Raw genomic sequence first — 25,576 nt, 5'->3', positions numbered from 1 at the left:
GGACTGGAGGCCACGAAGAATGTGCATGGGGCTTTGAAGCAATAATCTGCTAAACACTGCTTTAGGAGCCAGAAGAGTTAACGCATTACCATAAATTGCCTACAAAGTTGCTTTGGTGAGCTTCGCAACTTTGCTCTGGGGTGGTCTTGCTTTGAGGCAGAAGGATAGATTTGATCACCCCATGGGGTCCCTTTTAATACCTATTTTTCTCACTGCTTAAATGAAAGAGAAAAGAAAAGCCATTTCAAGCACTTTGAAAATTGAATGTTATGGAAATGGAAGCATTCGAAGTCCAGCACACTGGAAGGGGCAATTCTTTGGTAGCAAACTGCTTAGCTGTAGGCAGGGGTGCAGGCTTTGGAATCTTGGGATTTCGGTGTGTTTTAAAAATAATTTCATTCTTTTGCAAAAATTTTGAGAATTTATCCTTGAGGTGGGCTGTAATCATTTGTTTCAACCCTGTGATTTTGTTTCTAAAAATTTCCTTGGTAATTTTTTTTTTCTAATGAAGCAATTACAACTTGAACAAAAACAAGAATTTAAAATTTCCCCCCCAAATCAAGTGTCATTTCCTAGTAGCCAACACAATCCAAGTAGGACGGAGGGGGAAAAAGTCACAAACATTAAAAAGAAAAGAAAGTAGAAGTGAGCAAATTTTTAAAACACAAAGTAAGAAACTGTATTACCCATTTAAAAAATCTTTTGAGACGCTCCCCTTTATCATCTTGTTGGCTGGGATGTGCATCTTACCATAGATTAGCTATTAGAATTCTGGAATCACATTTTTTTCCTAAAGACAAGCTATCGCTTAAGGGGAACTGACTTGGACAGCTTTTCAAAACTATGAAAGCTGAATTTTTCCCCAGGTAAAAATGGAAACAAAAATCTTTTATACCTCACTCTACTAAGTACTATTTTAGCTTAGTACAAAAAAATCTTCTTTAATCCTGGTTTAGCTTTTAATATTATATCACACATTAAAATTCATAAAGTAGTTCATTCCAGGCAAAACAAACTACACTTCAGCTCTTCTCCGCAAATAGCACAGGAGGTAAAATAAATGCAGTTGCTTTCTGAATAGCTTTTATCAAGGTAGGGTGTACTACTCCATCATTACGGCGGCGCCGGGAAGTAGTTAAGAACGGGAGCTTCTACTGTTTACCCTCAGATGGGGACTAGGGTTCAAGCAGTAAGGTCTGCTTTTTATTTCACTAAAACTGAGCAATGGGACAGAAATTTTCCATGAAATTTCGGTTTTGTTCCATCACGGGCTGCCGAGTGTTCGGTGTTCTCCATACGTGCTGCACACTACAGACACTACACAAGGTGAACCCTGCTGCGTTCCTGCTTGTGAAGGGGCCTTTCCCTGAGGCAGGGGCAACTGAGTGCCAGTCACAGAGCAGACGCCCTGCATGCACACCCACAACTAAAGTGTAACGCAGTGCTAATCATACAAGGCTGACGGGTATTAGATGTTTATTAAGCTTCCGCATCGTGTTAATGTGCGTCAACTCTAACCTGCTCCGCAGCCCTGACTGGGTACTATTACTGCCCCATTTTCAAACTGAGACAATGCTCTTACACAAAGAGGTTAAATAATTTATCCATGGGGCAAGGCTGAGATCTGAAGGAAAGTGTCTGTGGCAGTCATTCTGACCTTAGCAAACTTAGGGCATGAGGCCTCAGGGGCCTTTTTTCCTTTGGAACCAGCCTTATTTTTAAGACTCGCTGGGCCTGCTGTTGGGGGGCACTTCCCTAAACCTCGTTCATTAATGTCTAATTTTTAGTAGTGAATGACTTTGCCATTACTTTTATAAATCCACCCTGAATCTATTTTTCAAGGTATGCAACTATAAATATTTTGTTAGTAATGGTAAGTAAGCAATGTATGACTCTGAGGCATTTTTACCGGTGATGGAAAATAGTCCCCATGCTCGTATCTTCCTGTATTAATACTGTCTTGAGGATCATGATGCTATCTGGATGCTTTCCTTCTTTTTTGAAGGAACAATATTGTTTTCCAAATCTGGACTTTTTAAAAGTCCTCGAGCTTTTTAAAGATGACTTAATGGGAAGCATCTTATAAGCGCCCTTTAAGCAGGATCACTTAACGTTCATAAAGGGATCCATAACAAATAAAACTTTTATCAAGTGTTAAGTCCCTGCCCTTACTGAACTTACATTTCATTATCTCATAGAAGAACTTGCTGTAAGGAGACAGAGGGCAGAGCTCCAGATTAAATTAATTATACATTGCTTCTATACACATCATATACTGGCTAAAGCATTCTTATAAAATACCGTACCTTACTTTAGAAGAAAACAAAGTTATACATAAAGAAATGATGATAGAGAAAAGTGTGTAAAATTCATATAAAAGTTATAACTTGATAATTAAAAGCCTTCAAACTTTATGAAAATAAAAACTTCTTGCTAATTTGACTCCAAAAGTCATACATTTTAACAAACACAAAATAAAATCAGAATTAGCATGTGCCTATGTAGAAATCATTACTAAAACTGATCTGACTTAGGAAACAGAAAATAACCATTAGTCCATTAGTTATTACCAACAAATTTCTCTCATAAACTTATTTGGGGATGTCCCTCAACATAGTTTAGGAGAGACCTTTAAGATCAAGGAGCTTTGTAGGGATTCGGTTCTCTTAGATACTTTCCATCTGAATAAAGTTTAGATAAGGTTATTTTTCTCTAGTCTCAGAACTGCCAGTTGTCCACAGCCTTTCAAAGCAGATCCTTTGTCAAACATCTGATGTGTCCCATCAGGACACTCTTCTGTGTTCCTCCTCCTAAGCTGACACTAAAACGGTTCATTTTCTGTGGTAAGCACAGAAAGTTGCATTTCACTCCCCCTTTTCTAAATTTTTTCATTTGTGTTTTGAGGAGGTGGTCTGAGATAGGGAGAAAAGCAAGGAGAGACTTGCTTTTGACTAACTCTTAAATGTAGTGTTCTCATTTTTTTTCTTACAAAGAACGTGGGTAAGAGGAGTCAATGAATTAAGTACATGAAGGTGCTTAGAAAACTGTGAACCATTATCTGCAAAGCATTGTCTATCCCTTCCGTTGGAGTATGTTGTGTTGTGGCAATCCGCTTTCAGCACACAGCTTCTACCCAGAGCCTAGTGTCCCACCTGGAAGACCACGTTCTGCTGCTGGTGGGTCCTTGCTGAAGTGCTGGGGGGTGGGGGTGACAAACCCAGGAATTCCCCATTTGAAGAGGATTATAATCTGGGCCCCTCCTTCCTTTAGGTACCAGGTCTCAGATTACCCAGGGACTAGGGAAAACATCCTTCCAATGGCCTGAACAATCCTGGAAAGTAAATGAACTTTCCAGTCTCTCAGGCCCAAGTAAGCTGTGCTGGGAGCTCCTGAGAGTGCTCCCTGAAATTACAGTGCACTAGAAAGAAACTTGGGGCCCCAGCCCCAAGACCTGGCTCTAAGTACATTGCAAATCTCTTCATTCTCGGGGAAATGAATGAAATGTATAGTGATTTCATATCGGTTCCTCTCTGCTGAAATCTAAACTTCAGAAAGATGAAATTCTGCAGTCTTTCTATCTCTGTGCTTCATCCTTTTATCCTCCTTCCCTTTAGTCATCTGTAATAAGCATATTAAAACCTTACAGATGGTAGATGGGTTCCAATTTAAGCTTTTGTTTTCAACCACTGCAAAATTCAACTCTATCACATTTTTCCAAATCTAGAGTTGTGATTTTACACTGATAATACTTTAACACTTGAAGCATTTCTTAAAATTCATTGAATCACTGTCAAGTGGTAAAGTGGGCACAGAGTAGTTGTGAGTCTTACATAATAATATTAACTAACACAGGGATTCTCAGTGAGGCAAAAAGATGCCTTACAGATTTGTATTGCAGCAGTGAAATAAAATTATACATACATATCGGATAATTATTTTTGGAATTTTGTGAGATGGACAACAATATTACATTAATAGAAACAACTTTTTTCTTTGAATTTGCTAAGCATCCACAGTGCCCATCTATTTTATATGTTTGTCATTGGCTGAATATCCCAGCAAAGGCCTTGGTCTTAACCCCTCTTGAGAACAAATAAATACAGTAAAGAGTGTCTTAGCCAGTTAATCAATAATTCATGACAAAGTAAATTACATTTTCTGTCCAAGCTTCTTGGTATATAGTCTTTACACATATGTATGTGTGTATACATATATATGTATATGTATGTATGTATATGCATATATGTGTACATGTGTGTATATGTGTGTATATATATATAATCTATGAAAGCTATCCAAGAGTATCTTAATGGTATATGAAAAGAAATATCACTTAAGAATTAATGTAACTTTGGCTAATGAAAAAATGTGATAGAAAGATAGAGTTAAGGTTGAATAACAAATAAAAGCATTAAAAAACTGGAAAAAAAACCAGAAAACAAAAGCTGTATTTTAAAAAACCACGAAGTCAAATATTTGGACAGATTAGAGGCAGCAACAACTCACTGCTGAGGTTCATAATATCTTAAGTAAGTCTTAAGTCTTCCTTTTGTTAATATAGCAGATTAAGTGATAAGTACAATTCTCTACCCAGAGAACTTGCAGTGATCATTAAGTAGCAAAGTTAACTAAGATGTGTGTATTAACTCTAAGCACTGCGAACTAAGTGCTAAACTGAGTTCAAAGTTCAAGAGTTTTTAAACCACTCTTCCAAAAGTCATACACAGAGAACTCCTTATTCTTTTTTTAAAAGTATTTCACGGAAGGCTTTACTCAGCATTTGTGTGTGATGGTGGATGTAGATCACACATGGACACCATTCTTATTCCCAATTACAGCAATGACGTTCTTAGAGTCTGCTCCAAGACCAAATTGATTTTCATTACATCAAATGGAGAAAATGAATTGCTATGATTTTTTTTTAATTTGTCATTTCAAAATAATATGCAGATTAAGACCCTCAGCAAGTGTCTGAATATTCTATATGCTTTATTTATGGGTTGTCTATAGCAGTTTCATTTGATTGTTGATTGAGCATTTTCTATATTTCTGTATGATTATTTTTTACTATTAAGCAGAAGAAATGAACATCAAGATATAATTTCATTTTGAGATTTCTTTCAATTTGTACTCTATATTCATATTCAACTCTTACTCAGTTTCAGTTGCCCCTTTTTAAAGAATTTTCATGAGCCACAAATTAAATGTATGAGACAATATATACTTGTTTGTGGCTTTTGCCACTATTATCAACCTTTTATCTAACAGCTTGTACTGAAAATTAATTTCTTGAATTCTCCAAAGCATAAAGCAACCTTTTAAACTTGATTTTAAAAATAACACAATACAGATAGACATCCACAAAGATACCTATGAGGTGACTAATGGCCCTCCTAAAAACAGGGCAAATATTTTGGAAATTGAGAATGTGCCCATTTCGGGGAATATGGCTCGAATTCCTTATCAGTCCCACTTAAAGCCGCCTTCAAGGATTATATTAAACTTAATTATGAAAGATTACAAACGAGACGATATGTAATTGGTAGCAGCTGCAGTTCGTATTGGAAAGCATAAATACAAATGGGATTATTTATTTATTTTAATTTTTTACGATTCAAATGGTGGTTCTAAAATTCCGAGAGCTAAAACTGACTTTATTACATTTTTTTCCTCTTGAGTTTAAAATAGTTCTTTACTTAGTAGTAGAGACCACCACCTCATTTAAAGGCAGCTTATCACCCAGACCGCTTATCACCCACAGAGAAACCCCAAAATGAAACAACACATAGCCATTTTCTTTCCTGTATCTAATTAGTAGCTTAATGCTTTTGTATTAGAATTAGAGATTTGAGACCCACTTCTCTATCTAACTCCATTAATCATTATTTCTTCAAAACATCTATCTTCATCCATCTAAACTTTCTAATTTCTTGTTGTGATTCTTCTTCAGACATGCAAACCTAAGAAGCACACCGAAGGCAAGTGAGGGGGAGGAGACTTCACCTGTGGGGGGCGGCTGGGGGGTGTGCTTATCAGAGGCGCAGGACCCATGGCCGAGGCAGCGTTCAAGCTCCTTTCCCTTTCGTCCTGGTAAATTCGATCTCTTTCGGCTTCTGGTAACTGCAAGAAATTCTGCATAGCCCGAAGGTTTACCAGCAAAGACTGTGAGGCAGTCTTGGGGTCTTCTTCCTTTCGGAGGATTTCTGAAAGCAAGCCCTGCAGGGAGGCAAAGACACAGGGTGAGTTAGCTCCCTGAGCTCCACCCAGTCAGCACAGATTTTGGCCTTTTCTTCTCCACCAGCTTTAGAAAAAGAAGAGTCAGAAGCATTGACTCTACCGGACAGGAATATATTAGTTACTATTGAAGTTACTGTTGAAGTGGTAGAGAAGTAAGGCTCAATTGTATTCTTAATTTTATTAAGCATCTGCTTTACATAGAACATAAACTGAAACTGCCTAATTGGCCTCCTTTCTTGGAGTGGCTCAACTTGCCACACAATCTTTTAGGAGAGATGATGGAGGCAAGTTAAGAATAAATGAAATGTTCCTTGTCTTAAAGTGCTGAATTGTGTAGTTTGCAGGCTGCCTAGACAGAGAGATAGATGTAAATAAACAAAACCATACTGAAAGATGTAGCAGAACTTTCCAAGAGAAGAACAGAAAATGACTTGCAACAAATGAGAAAAAGAATATCACTAAAGCAATGTCTGTGGTTAATACCATCCTCATAAACATTTTAAATTATTCCATAGATTTTCAAATCTTTATAGTCAATGACACCAAATGACCTTTTTCAATGATCAGTTAAGGAAACTATCGTGAATACTCTCCCTTCCACCCCCTCCCCCCATTATTCTAAATCCAATCTTGCCCCTGGTACATATCACACCAAAATTTTCAACTTCAGAGACCACAGATTAAACTGGAAATACAGAACTTTTTTTCTACATGGTAAAAATCCATCCTTACATGCCAAGCAAAGGAATGTTGTCAAGTTCAATAATAAACAAATTACTTGAGAAATAAAAATCTGTATTAGTAACAGAAGGAATTCATAAACCATTAGTAAAACCCTAGTGAGCATTTTACTCTCAAATTGTCAACTACTTTTTTTTGACTTGTGGAGGAACTCTCTCGAAAATGGCTGGTTTGTCTAATGTTTCCATGATGATATGAATGACAAACACTAGAAAAAATGTTGACCATTGGTAAGGGCTGAAGAGCGCCTGCCTCTTCAATCTTGTCTATGATTTGGGGTATCAAGACATGCTCATTTTCATCAGTTAGTGAGACTGTCACTTTATCACAATATAGCTCAGAACACAGTTTTGTCAGGCTTTGATATAACTTGCAAATTTCACTTTCGAATGAGCCTGCAAATGTGGTAGTACTTTTGCAGAAGGGAAATGTCCTATCAAAATAACTGAGCTCCAAAGTTGTAACATTTAGGTTTTTTCATAATTCTCTGGAAGTGCCAACCTAGTTCCCAATTCCTCAGGATAACGTAAAAGGCACTGCTCATGTTAAGATGATTTATGAAAAAATCGTCTACTATTAAAAAGAACCTCCAACAGACTCACTGGGCCTAAATGTACATTTTAGAGTCTTTCTTGATTCATTGCAACATTGCAAAGTATTGAACCCAAACTTCTGGTTTCACCCTAAGAAACATGACTGAGGAATTGAAGGCTCGTGGAACTGTGTTTATACAAGAGCAAACATCTAGGCAATTTAACTAAAATTCACTGAAACAGATAGTCAATCATCCATCAATTTAATTTGCACAAGGCCAGCTAATTAGATTGACTGTTTTTGATGTGTCACATCACAAACAAAAATTCAGGTCTCAAAAAAAAAAAAAAAGGGTTGAAAATGGTTGCAAAAAATTAGTCCTTGGTCTCCACTCCTCCCCACCAAATGTTATGTATTAAAAGATGTGCTTGGCAAGCAACATATTTATTTATACAAAACTAGATAGTAACATACATAAATGCAATGATACACATTTCTTGTGTACAGTCATCATTCATTGGTCAACCCAACACAATGACTACCACATAAATGCTTGATTAATATTTACTAAACAGATTAATTCTATTCCACAAAAAACTATATAGGAAAAGACACAAAGAAAAAAAACTGCATTGTGGGTGATAAGAACCTAGAGCAAGATATACTCCCACATGAAAGTTCTTATGATTAACATTAATATGAGGTGAGCCTTCAATACAAATTTTTGAGGTATCCTGTAAGATATTTATTGACACCAATTACTCAATAATTTAAATATACACATATAGATTAGATCAAAAGAGGTCTTACAGATGGGATGCTATTGTATTTGGGAAATTCGAACTGAGTCTCATATATATCTCAAATGACTTATCTACTTCTGCTTCTATGTTTCCTGAGACAGCAGAGCACAATAATGAGAAAAGCAAACATAAGAAAAAACATAGTCTAATGGACTTTAACAAGTCTTGCTAGCATGCAATTAAGTGATTCCTGTGTGCTTCAAGTAGAAGACATCAGGTTACTTGGGAGAGAACGTAGAAATTTCTCTACAAGTATTTTGATGCTGGCACAGTGTCCCATTTGAGTATACGAAGTACATTAGGGACAAAGCATGTTATTTCCACTTATTTATTACAGCGGAGCCAGTGCAGTTTTTCCACCTGGAATATGTTGAAGGACTCAAAGGGTATTTCAAAGGGCTCTTGGAGCCACTAAGAGCTCTAAGTAGCCAGTATAGACAGTCTCAGGCGCTTTAGAACCTTAGGGGGTTTTGTGCTTGGTTTTTTTTTTTTTTTTTTTTTTTTTTGGCTCAAGCTTTCAATGAGGGGAGTGCCCCCTGGTGGAAAGCTTGAAAATATTGTTAGAAAATGTTTTGATTAGAATGTGTTAATTACCAAAAAAAAAAAAAAATGTCACTGGAGAATAATTCTGGATACAAAATGACTGCAGTTAGAACCAGATATGGCAATGTGTGTGTTGGTCCTGTTCAGGTGGTCATTGCTTGAGTACTGCATTTATGGATTTAAGGTCTTCCTGGTCGTTTTCCCATTTCCTATAATCGAAAATACAATTCAGACTTGCCAAGTTATTTGTAGGTCAAGGTTATTTGTAGTAATCTCCCCTGGTGGATAAAAGGAGAAATTTCTCACCAAAAATATCTTCCCCCTATGAAAATAATATATCAAAATCATCAAGTCCCTGACTTGCTATCTCACAGATGTTGAAAGTCCAGGACTAAAACCCATCATCATTATTGGGGAACAGAGGTATTCAAATCAATTGTTTGACTAAAATTCAACAAAATATTAGTCATTCTTGGTTCTGAGAAGAAGAATCTGTTTGTTGTAGGTAGTAAGTTACCAGCACCTCATAAATACTCAATGTACTGGAAATGAGAAGCCATTTTCCTTAAGACTTCCCATCCTCAAGTAATTGGCCATGTATTATGAAAACATTCGCACTGTTGTGATAGCGGTTAAAGGGAGAGTTGTCATTTTTTCAATTAGAGAGTGAACTGACTGATGAATTCCTAAACCTTTTTTACATTCCAGAAAGAGTTTACAAGTCATTACAAGTAAAATTCATTAGTAATTGTATAAGGAAGAAGAAAACCTTCAATAAATATTATCAGTACTTCCAAAAGCTAATTACGAATTCTTTAAGACAGCAGATAAGCGGAAGAGACTGCCAATTGGAACAAAAAGCCTGTCTGGCCTCCCCTTTGCCTCCTCTTTGAACATAATCACTGATTCAAACAGATTTTCCAGCTTCATGGAACTTCAAAGCCTTCAGAAGGAAAATATGATTTGATAAACCTTCCTCCTAAAAAGAAAATCCATAGAATGTCTTCTTCAGGTGTACCTGCCTCTGAGGTATGGTGAAGTTCTAGTCACAGGTCCAGGTGAAAGACCCTATACAAACCCCACCTACTACCATGGACTCCTGCCAAGTAAGTTATGAGCAGACACATTTATCTCTGTCGTTGGGGAGGCTCAAAGAAAGCTGTCGAGTGGAGGTAATAGCACCTTTTTAGCTTTTATTCAATAGCAATATGGATAGTGGACTTTTCTTAAATTACACTGTGAAGAATTATAGGAACACAGTAGCCATTTCTGTTATACTTAAGCAGGCAAATTTCTCTCCACCACATAATTTACAGAACTCAAATTCAATAAAACATTACATGATGGTCCATTACTGTTATCAGTTTTGAATAATCCATCTTCATTCTTTATTTTACTGGAAAATAAAGTGTGCCAAAGAAAAGGGGAGGCGGGGGAGAAAAAAGGGGGAAAGCCACAGAATGGGATCAGAGTTAAACTGGATTTGAGTTTTTTTCTAAGGCGCTAAAATACAGTTCTTCTATCACAACCTTTAAATGGAAAGAATACAGAAGTGAATTGAAAAGTATAAATCTAGAAGCTTCGGCAATTATTTTTAGCCATTGGTTTCCATTAAAAAGACATCAAGTAGGCATAACTGAATGAATGACATATGCTAAAAGCTGATATCTTCAATAGCAATTAAGGAACATATGCCCATCAATTCAGAAGGGGGAAAAGTCCTTAAAACAAGTAATTATATAAATTTCATCATAAATTTTCAGAAAAGGTAGAATTTAAAAATAGTCATGTGTGACAGTCTTGAGAGAAGAGTTTATTTTAATTTAGGAAACCCAATTAAGACGATGGGAAAATTCTCCAAATGAGAGTTAAAACATGACATCCAAGATTTTAAAGCTTTACAGAACTGTCAATGACTAAAAGATTCTCAACCCATAACAGTGTTATCTATTATATGAAGGTTTTAACATACTGTTTATAGGGCACCAGTCTTTATCTGATCATATAACTTTGCATTTATATGTACATATTTAACATTAATTTTTTAACTCCGAGTTGGAATTGCACATTGTAATAAGTGCACACAAATGTGTGATGTACGATTTAACTCTGCAGAGCTCGTCTATACATATGCATTAGCATGTGTATTTTCGTACTCCACACTCACACCATACACTCACTCTGCACCTGCTTTTATTGAAATGCATACACTTTGAAATAAACACACTACATGCATTCCTATGAATGTGTAATCATTAAAATAAATGCAGCTGTGTGCGTGTGCGTGCGTGCATGTGATTTTTAAGTATGACCACCAAAAATGCATGCGTGCTCGCATGTTCCCAAGCTAGTTCCCCCAAATACCGAACTATACACAAAAAATGACTCTTACTGAAACCCACATCGTTTCCAATATGTCCCAACTGAGAAGTATCAATTGCCAATATGTAGGTTTAAAACCCTCCCATCTATCACCCAGGATTCTAAACAATTTTTGTAATGACTTTTCCTCAACTGGCTATTAACAGAGATCAGCAGCAAGCTGTACCAGGCTTTCACTCTCCTCTCTCACTCAGAGAAATAAAGTCACTGTTTTTCTTATGTTAACCACAGAGATGACTATCTTTTCAGAAAAATCAGTATAGTGTAAAAAGAGAGAATTTGGCCTTTTTCCAGTAACAAGATCCTACAGATATTTGGGGGACTTGTCAGTGTGAGAACCAACGCACAACAAACAGTCAATGCTTCAGACTCTTCACCATAAACCAAGAGAAGAAAAACTGTAATGTTGGGAGGTGATTTCACCCCCTTACCTGCAGCTGAACCTCCTGTGGGACCGAGGGGTTCATTCCACACCCAATTATAACATACACTTTCTTTCTGCTCCAGAAAATAACAATTTGTTCAATTTTTAAAGCACTTATCCATTAATCTGTATGTCATCTGTGTCTACGTTAATGTTGATGTTGGGGGGCATTTAATTCAATTCAACCAGCACTTTACTGAACTTTCAAGTCTAATTTTCCCTCCAGGACTGAGACTTCCAAGAAGTTAGCTGCTATTTACAAAAATAAAGAATGCCACTGGACACAGAAACACCTAGACAATGGACTTCTTATTCATTCGTTTTATAAATAATTAACCCCTGAATGAACGTAGGTGCCATATTAAATGGACCACATCATAAAAAAAAAAAAAATTTAAGTTGTGCAATTATAGAACTACGTAGAACCATACCATTTTCATTTGCCACAAAGCCTTCTGATAATCACCCTTAAAAAAGCAGACAAATGATGTACCAAAAAAACAAAGATAAGGAAACTGAAAGCCATCTGAGTTAAAGGCTTTGTCAGGCCTCTTCTCTTGCAACCCAGTTAAGGCAAGCCAAGAAAAAGTCACAGCTGGGATTCTCCTAGGTATGGGAACTCTGCCAACAGGGAATTAATACTAGATTATTTTTGTACCACAAATTTATTCTTATAATCATGTAATAAACAAAGTAACTTAAATATGAAAGGAAAATATGAGTCAGGCCAAAAAATAATTGACAAAAGAAAGAGCACTGGTTAAAGAAAGTTGAAAGGACATAATGTCCTCATTCTAATCCAAGATAATGTCCTTTTGGGTGTTTTTATTTATTTTTTTTAAGTGTGACTGAACTAAAAATAAACACTGTGCATATTACACTAGCTCCAGAAAGACATTTAAAAGCAAAGCTCATCCACTCCTTCATGCATTCGTTAATCGGAGTCTCTCAAGTGTCTTCATCTTCAGCCTTATCCTAGCCTACGTCACCCTTGCTCCGACAGCCTCTCAACATCTTCCATGCTGATCAGGTCTTCCAGGAATGTGCACAGGACAAAGGTGTGCCCATAGAGGCACAGGCAGATCTCCTGGAGAAGTCTGCAAACCAAGACCAAACCTATCGGAAGGCCTGTTTTGGAAATACTTTTATTCAAACCCCACCGCACACCCACGTCCACTCGCTCATTACCACTGGCTGCTTAGCACTGCAATGGGACAAAGCTCCATGGCCCTCAAAGCTTAAAGTATTTACTCTCTGGCCTATTCCAGAAAACGGTTGCTGATTCTGGCTAGAAAATGAGGTTAGGAGAACATTAGCAGTGTGAGGAAGGAGAAGCCAGTGCTGAGAAAACTTTCAAGTGGTGGGGGACTGTGGGCACTCTGCTGGTGGGAAAGCCAAGGTGACCGCACCTGAGAGGAGAAATCCTATACTGTGAAAATGAAACTGAAAATGACTTAAAAAAAAATAAAGATTAAAAGTTGTTTTTTTTTTTTTGTAAAGAAACCTTTTATGTTAATAAGCCATTTTTTCCCCACTAAATGGCTGCTCAGAATTAAATGACAATAATTTCTATTGAGTCCCAAGATCGTTTTCTCTAATGCTAGAAAGTAAGTTAAATAGGGCATATTTATCTACGCTCAGTGATAGAGATGGAAACATGGACAGGACAACAGACTAGAAGGCTGCAGCGCTCCCAACCGCACGGACCAACTCAGGAAACTTTCTCAATCTGCTCCTACTGACCGTCTGTGACGGCATTATATAAAAGCACAGGTAATGCCAGTATGAAGTATTTGTGATATTTAATTTATTTCTTCAAGGCCCTGAACTGGGATGCACATATGTACTGCTTTCCCTTGTGAAGTGAGGTAGATGACAGGAAAAGATGTGATAAAATTTAGGCATCACTAGGAACAGACAATACGATCTACATAGCCCACCACACCTCTCTCCGACAGGATAAAATACCTGTGCTGAGTGAAAGAATGAACATTAGAAAAAGGGGGGGGGGAGGTTGAGGAGATGGGGTGGGTAGAGAGAAGGCGGCAGGGAGGGACCATTCACCAGTAATGCAACACTCACCTGAGTTCTGTTAAAAGCCACACGTGCAAATACTGCCTGGGAGATTCCTGCTCGTTTCAGTTCATCGCGTACCCACTGGTAGATTTCGGAAGACACCTCTGTGTTGGTTGACACCTGTTGCTCCAAAGGTTTATTCAGAGATCTACTGACAGGGGGAGGGTGGTTCAAGTATTGTTGGTTTAAGGACTGCTGGGCTAAAAGTCTGTTCACTGCATACTGCTGGTTGAGCAGCTGAGCCATCACTAGCTGCTGGTTGACCAACTGAGGGCTGATGGGCGTGGACACGAGCCCAGGGTGCAGGTTCGGAAGAGGGGTCCGGACAGAGGGCTGGCTGCCGTGAGAGAGCTGTGCGGGGGACGGGGGCTGCTCGGCTGTGTTCCCTGGGACCGGCTGCTGGCCAAAGTTGACGTGGTTGGCACCTTGCTGCGATAGTTCGGAAAGACTGTCCATTTCAACTGACACGGACAAAAATAAAATCATGTTAAGCAAAACAACAGGCATTGCTGCACTTTTCTAATCATTTCCAAAATAGTGATCGTAGGCACAGGCACATCCATAATCCCATTAAATTAAGACGATTTCAGAATGGAACTAAACCAGTTTTTTTTTTGTTTTTTTTTACTTTCTTCTTCTGTACAGTTCCACAAACTCTGAAAGAAGGACAGCACTTCTGATTAATGTTATAATGAGATTTTGATCGAAAACCTAAAATCAATTGTTTTCAAGCTCTAAGTGACTAGTGTTGGGGTCAAACTATCATTTAATCTGCTGTATTAATCCAAGAAGACTTAATGTTTATTTTAAAATTGCTTCGAGAGAATGAACCTGGTTTAATGGCAACTAGAAAAGACGGTGAGAACATCACCGTCAACTAGAGAAAAAGGAAGTAGCACAAGGACTGTCTCACGATACATAGAACGTCACTGCTGCCCTAGGCAAAAGGTGTGAGAGTGCAAAAGATGACATAAACATTACCCCCACATTCAGTTTTTACCTGTCAGTGGACATAAAAACGTAATCAGTATCATAAATAATGAAAGTGGTGATGATGCTAAGTAATAGTAATAGGTTGCATACTGAACATGTGCTGGGTGTCTTTAATTTTTTTTTGTAAGATTTCTTTCTTTACCCATACAGAACTGGGGTACAGGTCAGAGTTGTGGGGGTGAGAGGATTCACCAGAGACAGAGTGGGGAGCAGAACAGGCAGATATACTGGAAAACACTGCTGAGGGGGGCAGCAGGTGGGTCAGGAGAGATCTGCCGCGCCATGTGGGTCAGCTCCCTGGTCAGGGATTGAACTCGTGCTGCAGTGGCTGTGGTAGCTTTATAGTGCTGTGCTTTAACCTGCTGCACCACCAGGGAGGGCCCTGAGTGTCTTTAATTCTAACCACCACGGGACAGGTCTATCTGCAAATACTTCTCAGAATGAAGGAAGTGATTTATTGATTCAGAAGCCAGTATCCCCAGTCCTGTCGAGGCCCTAATGCTTCTTGAAGAAGCTAAGCTTATCACCAGATGCTAAAGTCAATCTTTCAAGGAAGGGGTGGAGAGCAGTTCTGGTACAATAGTGATGCTGTCGTGATGCTGCAATTTATTACCACCTAGCTGAGATGAGTGCTTCTCCCTTGGCTAGGTCTCCCATGTGCATTGGCTGAGAGGCAGTTTCTAAGTGTGTCAAATGCTTTGCTGCTGCAAGGAAGAGACTGGCTTGATACTCTTGACTGGAAAGCTGAGCACGGGGCTGTGTGCAAGTAGGTGGCCCTGTCCTCCAGGCACACCACACCTCTCACGGACTGACTCTCGCGTGATTTTAATCATTTCCCTTTTCATTCAATATTCTGGATTTACAGTTAGAGGAACTTATCATATTGCTATAACCACTTATATGTGCAAAATATAACTAAGGATTGGTAAGAAACCTTCCATTTCTACCAGTGATAGCAGCCCAAGTGGGCCATTCACAGAGAATAGTAATTCAAGCAATTATTCCAAAAATGATGCATTGTCTTCATTACGGCGCTAAGCTATAAAAGGCAAAGAATCTGTTTTGGTAGATGGATGGTTTTTCCTGAAATATTAAAAGCTAAAAACATGCTCAAAATTCAGGTTCTCTTGTCTCTTAAAATCTTTAGGAAAAGTTATTATTGTTGTTGTTACTAAATGAATGTAATGAAAGTAAACAGAAATAGATTTAAGAGAGGGCATAACGCTATGCATATTAAACATCCCATTCCTATACTACTTGGCAATGTATTATTTGGAAGGTACAAACATGTGAAAGAAAACATTAATAGAAACTGAAACATCAGCCTTAACCACAGCATTTGTTTTTGTGAGCAGTAACAACTGATGAAGAGAAAATGCCAGCCCCTAAGTGCCTAAGTGCAACGAGCAACAGCTCCCTTTCCCTCCACACTGCAGATGACCTTCATGTTTCTTGTGAGGCAAACACTGATCCAAAGTTACATGTTAAGATAGGGTGAGCGACTGGAACTAGAACTTTGGAAATGACATGATGATTTTCCTGGTATGGATGGCTGGTCCAGCAGATAGCTCACACATGGCCCATCCAGAGGACAACGATGTGAGCTCTAAAAATTGTTTGATCTCAACTCTAGAAACTCTAAATACAGCTTAATTTCCTTAAAAATGGGGTGTAGGGCCTACCCTGGTGGTGCAGCGGTTTAAAGCACAGCACTAATAATGAATTTGAATCCAGCCCACCCCAGAGGTGACCCACATGGCGAGGCAGACCTCTCCTGACCCGCCTGCTGCTCCCCTCAGCAGTGTACTTCTTCAGCCTGTTCTGCTCCCCACTCTGTCTCTGGTGAATACTCTCACCGCCCCTGCACCTCTGGCCTGTACCCCAATTCTGTATGAATAGATAAATAAATCTTAAAAAAAGGGGGGGTATAAAAATAGGCACTTTCTCTCAAAAATGAAAAAACATAAAAGCATAATTTATCCTTGCAAGAAATCACAGCTAATATTAGTTATTCAAGGCCTGGTTAGGTCTTCACTGAGATGTTAAAAGATGACAGCTCCCCTCCTCACGCCTCGATTTCCTGCATGTCTGACAACCAAGTCAGTTTGGCTGATTTAAACACAAACATTTATTGAATTTAATTATCTCATTATACTCATACCCACTCCCCACCCTCAAAGAAACAGTCTAAATTGATCTCTAATTGGGCAATCAAAAGACCTGGCTGAAGATGTGACTTTGATAAACCCCCAAATGACACGTAATGTTATGTAGCCACCGCCGCAACGCTGTTTTGCTTACCCATCATATCTTTTGTCTTCTTGAAATGTTTGTACCACCTTCCAAATTCTTGACATTTTGCTGCTGAGACATTTGCATAGTAAGTGCTGTTCACAATGGAAGAAATCATACTCTGCATGAAGAGGGGGGGAAACATTTGTAATACATAGCGGCACAAGATGGAACACAGAAATGATTTCAATTGTGAAAACTAATTTTTTTAAATCAACTGTGTACCAATACATTTTTGTTTCACACTTTAGCCTACAGCCTCGACTTCTGAAAATTCATTAAGTAGATCATCAAGTGCTTATTTAAGAAGAACGCAACAGCCCACGGAGACCAGTATAACGCTATCAAGCCCACAGACTTTGCTCTAGTACTTGTGGAATCTCCATCAATGTCATCTATTCCTAGGCTGACAAACTTGCACTTATCCCAATAAATCCAAGTACTTGAAGATGACTTTATGATCGCAATTCATAACAAACACCACATTGCGGTTTAGTGAGTACACGCGACATCCTTGCTACTAGAAGGAAGGGATCAGGGGCCAGCAGTACCGGCATCACCTGGAGCCTTATTAGAAATGCCAAATCTTGGCCCTGACCCCAGACCTAGTCTATCAGCACCTGCATTTTACCAAGGGATGGCATGCACACTGAAGTTTGGGATTCACCACTTACACTTCTCACTCACATTGTTTATGTTTCAAATGGAGGTGTGTTAACACTGCTCAAAGGTTGACTCACAACATTTAGGGAAGAAAACAACTCTAAGGTATTTCTATGGAAGATAAATATGTATTACAATCTGATTACTAACTTCATCTATAGCAAAGCTTGAGTGCTTAATTTCTCAAGGACACCACAGAACAAAAAATGACCTATTTTGCCACTTGACTTCATTCTGCTTTGAACAAAAGCCCAGAAAACTGAGTCAATGGTTTAAAAGAAAAATTAAGAAAGACAATGATTTTGACATATTATTATTAACTGTCTCCCCCCCCCCAACTCATTTTCAACAAAGCCCTGTGTTTTTCTCCCAGAAAATTTTGGTATGGTAATTTGTGTGACTTAATTCTCGATTATTTTTAACCATAGCACCTGTATCCCTTTAATAGTGGCTAAATTAACTAAATTAATTGAGTCAGGAAATAAAAGAGATTTGCAGCACAGATCCATCCCCCACTTGTACAGTGTAGAACCACGGGAGCTTACATTTCAGACTTCAGTTGATCTATGGTGAAACAGTTTACAGAAGGTGGCATTGTTTGGAAGGCAGTGAACAACCAGAAAAGCCAGTTTGGGGACAAAAGAATTTTTTAAATCATTATCTTTAAGCTACTTCCAATTGAAAACTGTTAGTGATAGATTCACTGACATCCATTATCACTGTTAATTTTGTCAAATGCACACATTCCTATAAGATGTAAATCTTGGAGACCTTTGAAGAACTTCCAGTGAAGGATGAGATGGAATCCCATTCTTTAAGTAAAACATGGTCATCCTTCGTGAAAGGCAGTGGGATAGCTTTTTTTTTTTTTTTTCTACTGTATAGTCATTTTAACATTGTATTTCTCTGAAAAGACATGCTTAATGTGTTCTTGCTGCGCTGCCATTAATCCAGTAGCTTGCAATTTTACTAAGAGCCTCCCCCTCACACCAGAGTGCAAAAAGATACTTAGCAAGGTTGCCAAAACCAGAGCCAGAAGATTACCTGAGCCAGTTAACAATCCGTCAGCTTCAATCACACTTACTCTATTGTAATAATGGATCAATAAAGTCAGACACTAATAAAACCAGTGAGATCGCTGATGGATAATGGTGATTCTGCAAATGGATGACAGTTGATGTTCTTCCGCTTTGGCCCAATTTTCAAAAAATTATTACTCATACCTAGACAATTCTGGCAGTTTCTTAAATGCTAATAATAGTGCATATAGGTTTTAAATGTCATTTATACCTTAATTTTCGAAATGTATGAAATATCTGAATTCTGGTGTGCTTTTGGATCAACACTCGGTCTACTTCTGTTGCCCTTGAGCGCCATGTAGGAAATCTGTGCTTTGCTGCATGTCTACAATGTGTGTGGCTGGCACTAGGGATACAAAGGCAGGTAAGACACAGCCTCTACCTGCAAGATTTTAGTCTCTTAGGAAGACAGATAAACATCATTTCAACTTCAAGAGAAAAAAACATATATGGGGTGGCGGGAGGAATCTATCATGCGTGAAAAAAAAAGTCTGAAATATTTTTATAAAACTCGAGCCCATATGTAATAGTGCTATGTAGTTCATTATTATCCATATGTGGAAAATAATATCCATATGTGCATGATCATCAAAGCTTCCCCTGCCCTTATTTAACCCTAAACTGGTAGGCGCTGTCCTTACATGACTTTCTACTCTGTCAAGTGGTGTATGTTTAAGGAACTCTAATAATGTGAATATGAGCCTCAGCAAGACAAATCAAAAGCGTAAACCCCAGTGCTGATGCGATCCAAAGCAGCACCTTAACAGCTTTTGTCTCTGTATGCTTTTGGTGGGGTGGGGTGGGCTGAGACATTTTCTATTCGGCTCACCTGGGGTCAACTTTATCTTTATTGGAACAATATGCAGTAATCTGTACAACCAAATTGCTCGTGTAACCACTGCATGAGGCTTTTTCCTTGCAGTCAAATCCCTGTTCAAGGCTCAGTCCTGACATCTGAACTGACTAGTTAAGAGATTTCAGAATCTTGTGGGACACAAGGCATTTGAAAGGTCATGTTCACACTGTAATCTTCAATGTGAAAAATCAAAAAGCAACACCTATTGTTTTGACAATACAAGTAACAGAAAGTCAAGACAGGGAATATTTTCCTAAGTAGAGGCTATATATGGAGGGCAGACTAAGTTCCATATTTCAAAGCAGGCTTAAGGTCCCTGTATGATGGTGGTTGGAAACAGGTTACACTCAGCTGTGAGTTCATGCACTCACTACGTACTTTTCAGCCCAAGCGCCTGACAGATATTAAGCACATATTAAATGTTCACCTGAACAAAAGCTGGCTAAATTAGCATTCAGGGCTGAGATACCTCACACTGATAGTGTGACCTCGGTCAAACTAACTGACCCCTCTGTCACAACTCCCCATGTTAAGTGGGAACGACAGGGCTCAGCACCTGGGGTGGTTTGGAGAATCTATTCAGTCCAGAAGCCTTTCCCACTGATTCAGCATATGCTATTGAACACCTATAGCATGGTAAAGCACGGGGCGAGTCGCGGGGAAAACAATGAGTTGAAGAGACGTCTATCTACCCTCGGAGAGGCAATAAATACAATAATGAATGTGATGCAATTAGCACAAAGCCTGGGACATACCAAGGATGGAATGAAGAGATGTTAATTACAGTGACAACCTCTGCCTCCTCCTCGTCATTGGACTTTTATTATATGATCACATTTAGAGCAGCCGAAAAAAAAAAAAAAACTTTTAAATCACAGATGAGAGCATCAGGAAGAATTTTCAAACGCCATGATTTAAGTCAAATTTCCCCTCCGAGTATACCAATCAAATCACAAACTACAGGCCAGCTCAAGGGATAGTAAAGGGAGAACAGGAGTATTCACATCTGTTTCAATATTCCACTCTGATGGCAGCTGCTGAAGCTGGCCTGTACCTGGTCACTGACATCAGAGGACATGCCGCTTCTCTGACTTGAGGTTCAGCTCACACTGTCTCCCCTCTCCAACTAACAGCTGCTCCTCCTTCAGTCTACATTTCAGGTATCTCTGCTTCTGCAAGGCTCCTCCTGACTTCCCAAACATGCTGTACACAGCAGGACTAAAGCACCTGCCACACTGTTTGTTTTCTACTAGACTGCTAGCCTGAGTCATCTCTAGATAACCTGACTTGTCACAGGGCTGGGTGCATATTAGGTGATCAGGAAAGGTCATGGGAATGAGCCATCACTCCAGGTGACTGGAAAATCCTTTTTTTTTCCCAGTCAAAGGTAGTGGCAAAGGTCAAAGATAGTGGCAGCTCTCTTATTATAAGAATCTTAAATCCATCACTTTTAGCTGTCACTATAGAACTCCTCATCTGAAGAACCTTTGTTCATTAATTTGCAAGAGATCCCTTCCCAGGTTTTTCAAATACATCCACACAGATGTCTCGGAAGTCGCAGAGCTGGTTATGTTATTCCAGTTCTCTCTCAGAGTCTATTTATACAAGCTCTCCAAAGCACTTTGAAAAAGACACAACTTACATGGCAAGTTTTCCTATTCAGTGGCCGGTCTGTGTAAAACATCAATGTTCAGGGAATAAAATAATCAGGCTGATAACACTCAGCTTTAATCCCAAGTTCAAATGTTACATTGTACACAGACCAATGAACAGACCGCAGCTTTCGGAGCTGGGAACCAGAATCTGAAAGTCGGCAGAAATTGGCTGTGGGTCTCATAACCCCGGTGTGACACAATATTCTCATCCTAGGAGCCAAGTTGTAAGCTTTTCTAAGACCCATAAAGCACATGTCTACTCCCTATGAGGAGCTTCAGTTCTTTCTGAGAGTCTGCTGAAGTTCCGATCTGAACGAATGCCATCTTCACAGAAACCCCAGTACTCTAGAATGATGCCATCTGCCACAGGCTGGGCTTCCTTTTCAGCCAAATACATTATTTATAACCTTTCTAATTGTGAAAAGGTAAGGGTGGAATTTTTCTAAAGCCAGACTTAGATATAGTTAGAACATTCTGAACCTTTACTCTGAAAGACTGCAGGTCGCTGCACTGAAACACACACACACACACACACACACACACACACACAAACAGAACCCCCACAAGAATTGGTGGAGGTTATATAATTTTGCAAAATATCACATTCTTCAAATATGCTGCTAGAATATGACATACACTAGAGGTACACATTTAGGAACTGACGGAGGGTCGCTTTATTTTCTACTTGGTCAGCTCAGGAGCCAAGAAAGGCTTGGGGAGAGGTGAGGCCTTCTAAAAAGAGGGGGGGACTCATGAACCAGGGCAGAGGCAGTGATCTGATTACCCTTAAAATTACTTTGTTGTGCCTTTAACAACAACAACAACAACAACAAAAAACCCACCCCAAAACAATGCTAATCAGGTTATTCAATCATTTAAACCAAAACTGTTCATGCTTTTCTGCCAAATCAACCAACCACAGCAAAATCTGTTATCTCTGATTGCTCAGCTTCCAGTCAAAAAACAGTTAACCCCCACTGTACCAAAAGTTTTCCCAAATATCCTCAAAGCTCTGCATGTTTGAGGAGAATAAAAGGAAAGTCATGTCATTTTTAAAGGGTAGCCGGGAGTGCTGCGCACATTTGCATATTACGGTAGCTGGTGATAACTCAGCAGCCTGCACCGGAAGCCAGGCGCTCCCTTGACGTTCATGTGATCTCCCTACCGGCTTTTCGTGCGCTGTTTCTTTGATTTAAACAGGATTGTGAGACCACCATCAAAACTTACTCAAGACCTGCTGATGGTGTCGCTGAGGTGGGAGGAGGTAGCAAGAACATCTACAAAATGGTGGTTCACCCATGTTTAAAGCTTTCAGGCTCCATCAGCAGAGAGGGCAAAGGCTACAACATCTTATTTACACAATTATCTAAATACGATTAAACAGCTGATGGACAAATATTAAACTGGAAAATGTATAGTCATTTCAGCTTAATGTAATCCTCTTTCTGTAAACACCCAAGATGATTTTTTTCAACCAGAACAGTCCTGACATCTCATAAGCCTAAGGGTGAATAGCAAGAGATTGTTTTTGATAGTTATAAATATTCAAAAGACATGCAGACCATCTGCTTTCATAATACAGGTAAAGCAAGACTGAAATGGTGACTGCTGTATAAAAATGATTCTTTTAACAAAGTCTTCCTCTCCTCGAAAACTATAAAGACAGATGTCAAAAACTGTTTACACAGAGCAATCAGGAGCGTGCAAAATGTAATATTCCTTTTACACACAGTGCTTGCTAAAGAGATTTTTTTTTCTTTTTCTTCCCATCTGTGTGTTGCAACACATTTCTACAAGTTAAAAACATTTTTTTCAAACAGAGATCTCATGAATACCCAAAAACATGCTATCTGGTTTCTGAATGCTAATTAATTTCAACTAAGGAATCTGAATATCTTTTTCTGTAGGAAGGAATGTATGTTTTGAATTGGAATACTCTAGAGAGGCAGTAAGGGAAATAATTTTGAACAGGTTTAATTCCATAAGGCGATTTCCATGGTCCTACCTTGTCTGTAATATGTATCTCTAACAGCCATGTTTTCAATGAAAGCACATCAAGGCTAATGGCTTTGGCATAAAGTCTAAAATAATTGTTTTCTGCAGTAAGTGCTTGTACATGCAAAATGCACACACACACACACACACAGTACCTTAAACTTCTCGGTCGATGTGGCATGACACATAAACGCCCACAATTAATTTTTGAGACTGAAACACTAATCTTGACAGTAACCTCTTTATGTATTGTATTAATGGCACAGAGGCATTAAGCACCTTTTTATAATTTTCAATAAAATGAGCATTTACTGAACAATCTGTCAAATTGCTGGCTCTCAGTTCTTTCCCATAACTATTTTTCTGAGAAGTCCAACTTCATATACTCTGCTGTCTCTCCCCATGCTCCATGTCTCATCTGCCTGTGGTCCGAATGCTCATTGTCATTTTTCTATGTATATGGAAAACTTAAAGGTCAAACTTATATGGAAAATTCAAAGGGCAAGCTTTAATTTCAGATCAAATGCAAACAGCTCCACATTCCAATACAATTTATCGGTGAGTCTCAGTAAAGAGGTATTTTGTGTGTATGTTTTTTTTTTTTTTTTTAATCCTAATACGATCAACAAGCTCTAAAAAGAACATGAAATGGTGACACGGAACAAATTTGTTCAAAATTAACAGGTAGTCCCCATCTGGTATTTGGGGTACGAAAGAAGGGAAATAGGCTTCAATTTATGAGAAGCAAATGGCAGGATTTCTAAGTGTAATATTCTGTTTGTGCATGTTAGTTTATTCCCCAAATCTTTCCCTCTGGATCTGCTATTGCTTTCTAAGCTATTCTCTTGGGAGATACAACTGGGGCATATTCGGAATCTCAATTTGTTGAGAAGAGACTAATCACTTCTAAATTTTACTTAAACTCCAGTTGTCATAGTTATGGCTCTCGCCATCTTGATCAATCTCAGTGCCTGAAAATGGCATTTTCACACAAAGTAACCTTGTACTGTGCTAAAAATGGAGACTCACTACAAAGTTCCAAAGGAATACTCAAGGAAGCCCAAGGAGAACAGCCAATTCTGTTCTCGTTTCCTTAAGGTATTCCCTAAAGATGAAATGTGTGCTTGTCACAAATCACAGATATTTTATTTAAGAATGTGAATGTCCAATTCATGATTATTAAATAAAATGTTGGTTCCCAGTTCATGGTCTTTCTACATTATGAAAATAATTTCGCATAAGGTCCGGAGAGTATCTTTTGGCCAGATTCTCTAGACTGCCCTTGTATACAAATACCTAACTAAATGTTGTTTACTCTTTTAATGTCTTCGAACGCAAGAATATCGAATCTATTATGTAAAGGTTTTAAATTAGAAATTATTAAAAAACATTATGAAAATGAATGCAATGTTTCAAATTCACTACACTTATTAAGTTTATGTTTGTTCATCTGCAATATGAAGGGAATTAAACTAGATGATCTCCATAGTGCCTTCTTCCAGCATTAAGAGCCTATGAAATCTGTGTCTTCCCAAACAGAGGTCCTATCAGGTCTTTTTTGTGACTAAAGAAGATTCCACAGTACTACACATCAGCCATTCTCAGGCACTACTGTGAAAACTTTCCCAACCATAGTTTTACTTTTAGGAGGGTAAAAAAAACCCTTGATATCTTGCTTGTAGTATGATTGATTAATTTAAGATATACTCACGGTGATGAAGTTAAACCTGAAGAGAATCCAAACAGAATTTTCACAAATTTTTATTAAATAAATCAAAATTCAATGAGTTTTACTTGATTTTATGGCAAAATTTGTTTCCTAAATCTTGCACATTTTGAGAATGCTGATTTTTTTCTCCGATGACCCTTGTGTGGTTAAATCTCCTGTCCTCTTACAGTGATTAAAATTTCTAGTAGCTGCACTCAGCAAGATACCAAATTTGTGTTCAGCGCCAAAGGTCTTAAACAGAGCATTCTGAAAATGTTAAAGCCTCAGTGTAAAGAAAAGAACTAAGTATTTGATCAAACCATTTTTCCCCAAAAGTTAAGTACTAGAATTAAGCTCTGTAACTCTTGACAGATTTTATACTTCTCTTTGCATTTTCTGTATATGAAAATTCTTAGATTTTATGTGACATTGCTTAAGATGGGATGAGGGGGGTAGTCTAGCATCAGTGCTTTTCATGGGTCCATAGAACACTCTTTGGAAATCTCATGAGAACTATGGAAGCTCTTCCCACATATACTTCCCAAACTAGCTTACACAATCCAGGGTCTGCACAAAGCCTCAGGAGTCCATGGAG

The 25,576-nt window shown here is 38.5% G+C and overlaps 1 protein-coding gene across 1 annotated transcript in view; it reads right to left on the bottom strand.

Annotated features, from left to right (window-relative positions):
- The window catches only part of SATB1 (SATB homeobox 1), a 74,598-nt gene that overhangs the window by 30,480 nt on the left and 18,542 nt on the right, over positions 1 to 25,576 (bottom strand). Inside the window, exons 6-8 of the mRNA XM_012732074.1 lie at positions 17,035 to 17,146; positions 13,747 to 14,201; positions 6,004 to 6,216 (exon numbers count right to left, since the gene is read on the bottom strand). Of these exons, the coding sequence (XP_012587528.1) occupies positions 6,004 to 6,216; positions 13,747 to 14,201; positions 17,035 to 17,146 (780 nt within the window). The remainder of the gene's footprint in view (positions 1 to 6,003; positions 6,217 to 13,746; positions 14,202 to 17,034; positions 17,147 to 25,576) is intronic.

This window comes from Condylura cristata, unplaced genomic scaffold, assembly GCF_000260355.1.
Source record: "Condylura cristata isolate star-nosed mole 26May11 unplaced genomic scaffold, ConCri1.0 scaffold00033, whole genome shotgun sequence".
Taxonomy (NCBI): domain Eukaryota; kingdom Metazoa; phylum Chordata; class Mammalia; order Eulipotyphla; family Talpidae; genus Condylura; species Condylura cristata.
This window is presented reverse-complemented; position numbering and strand designations above follow the sequence as displayed.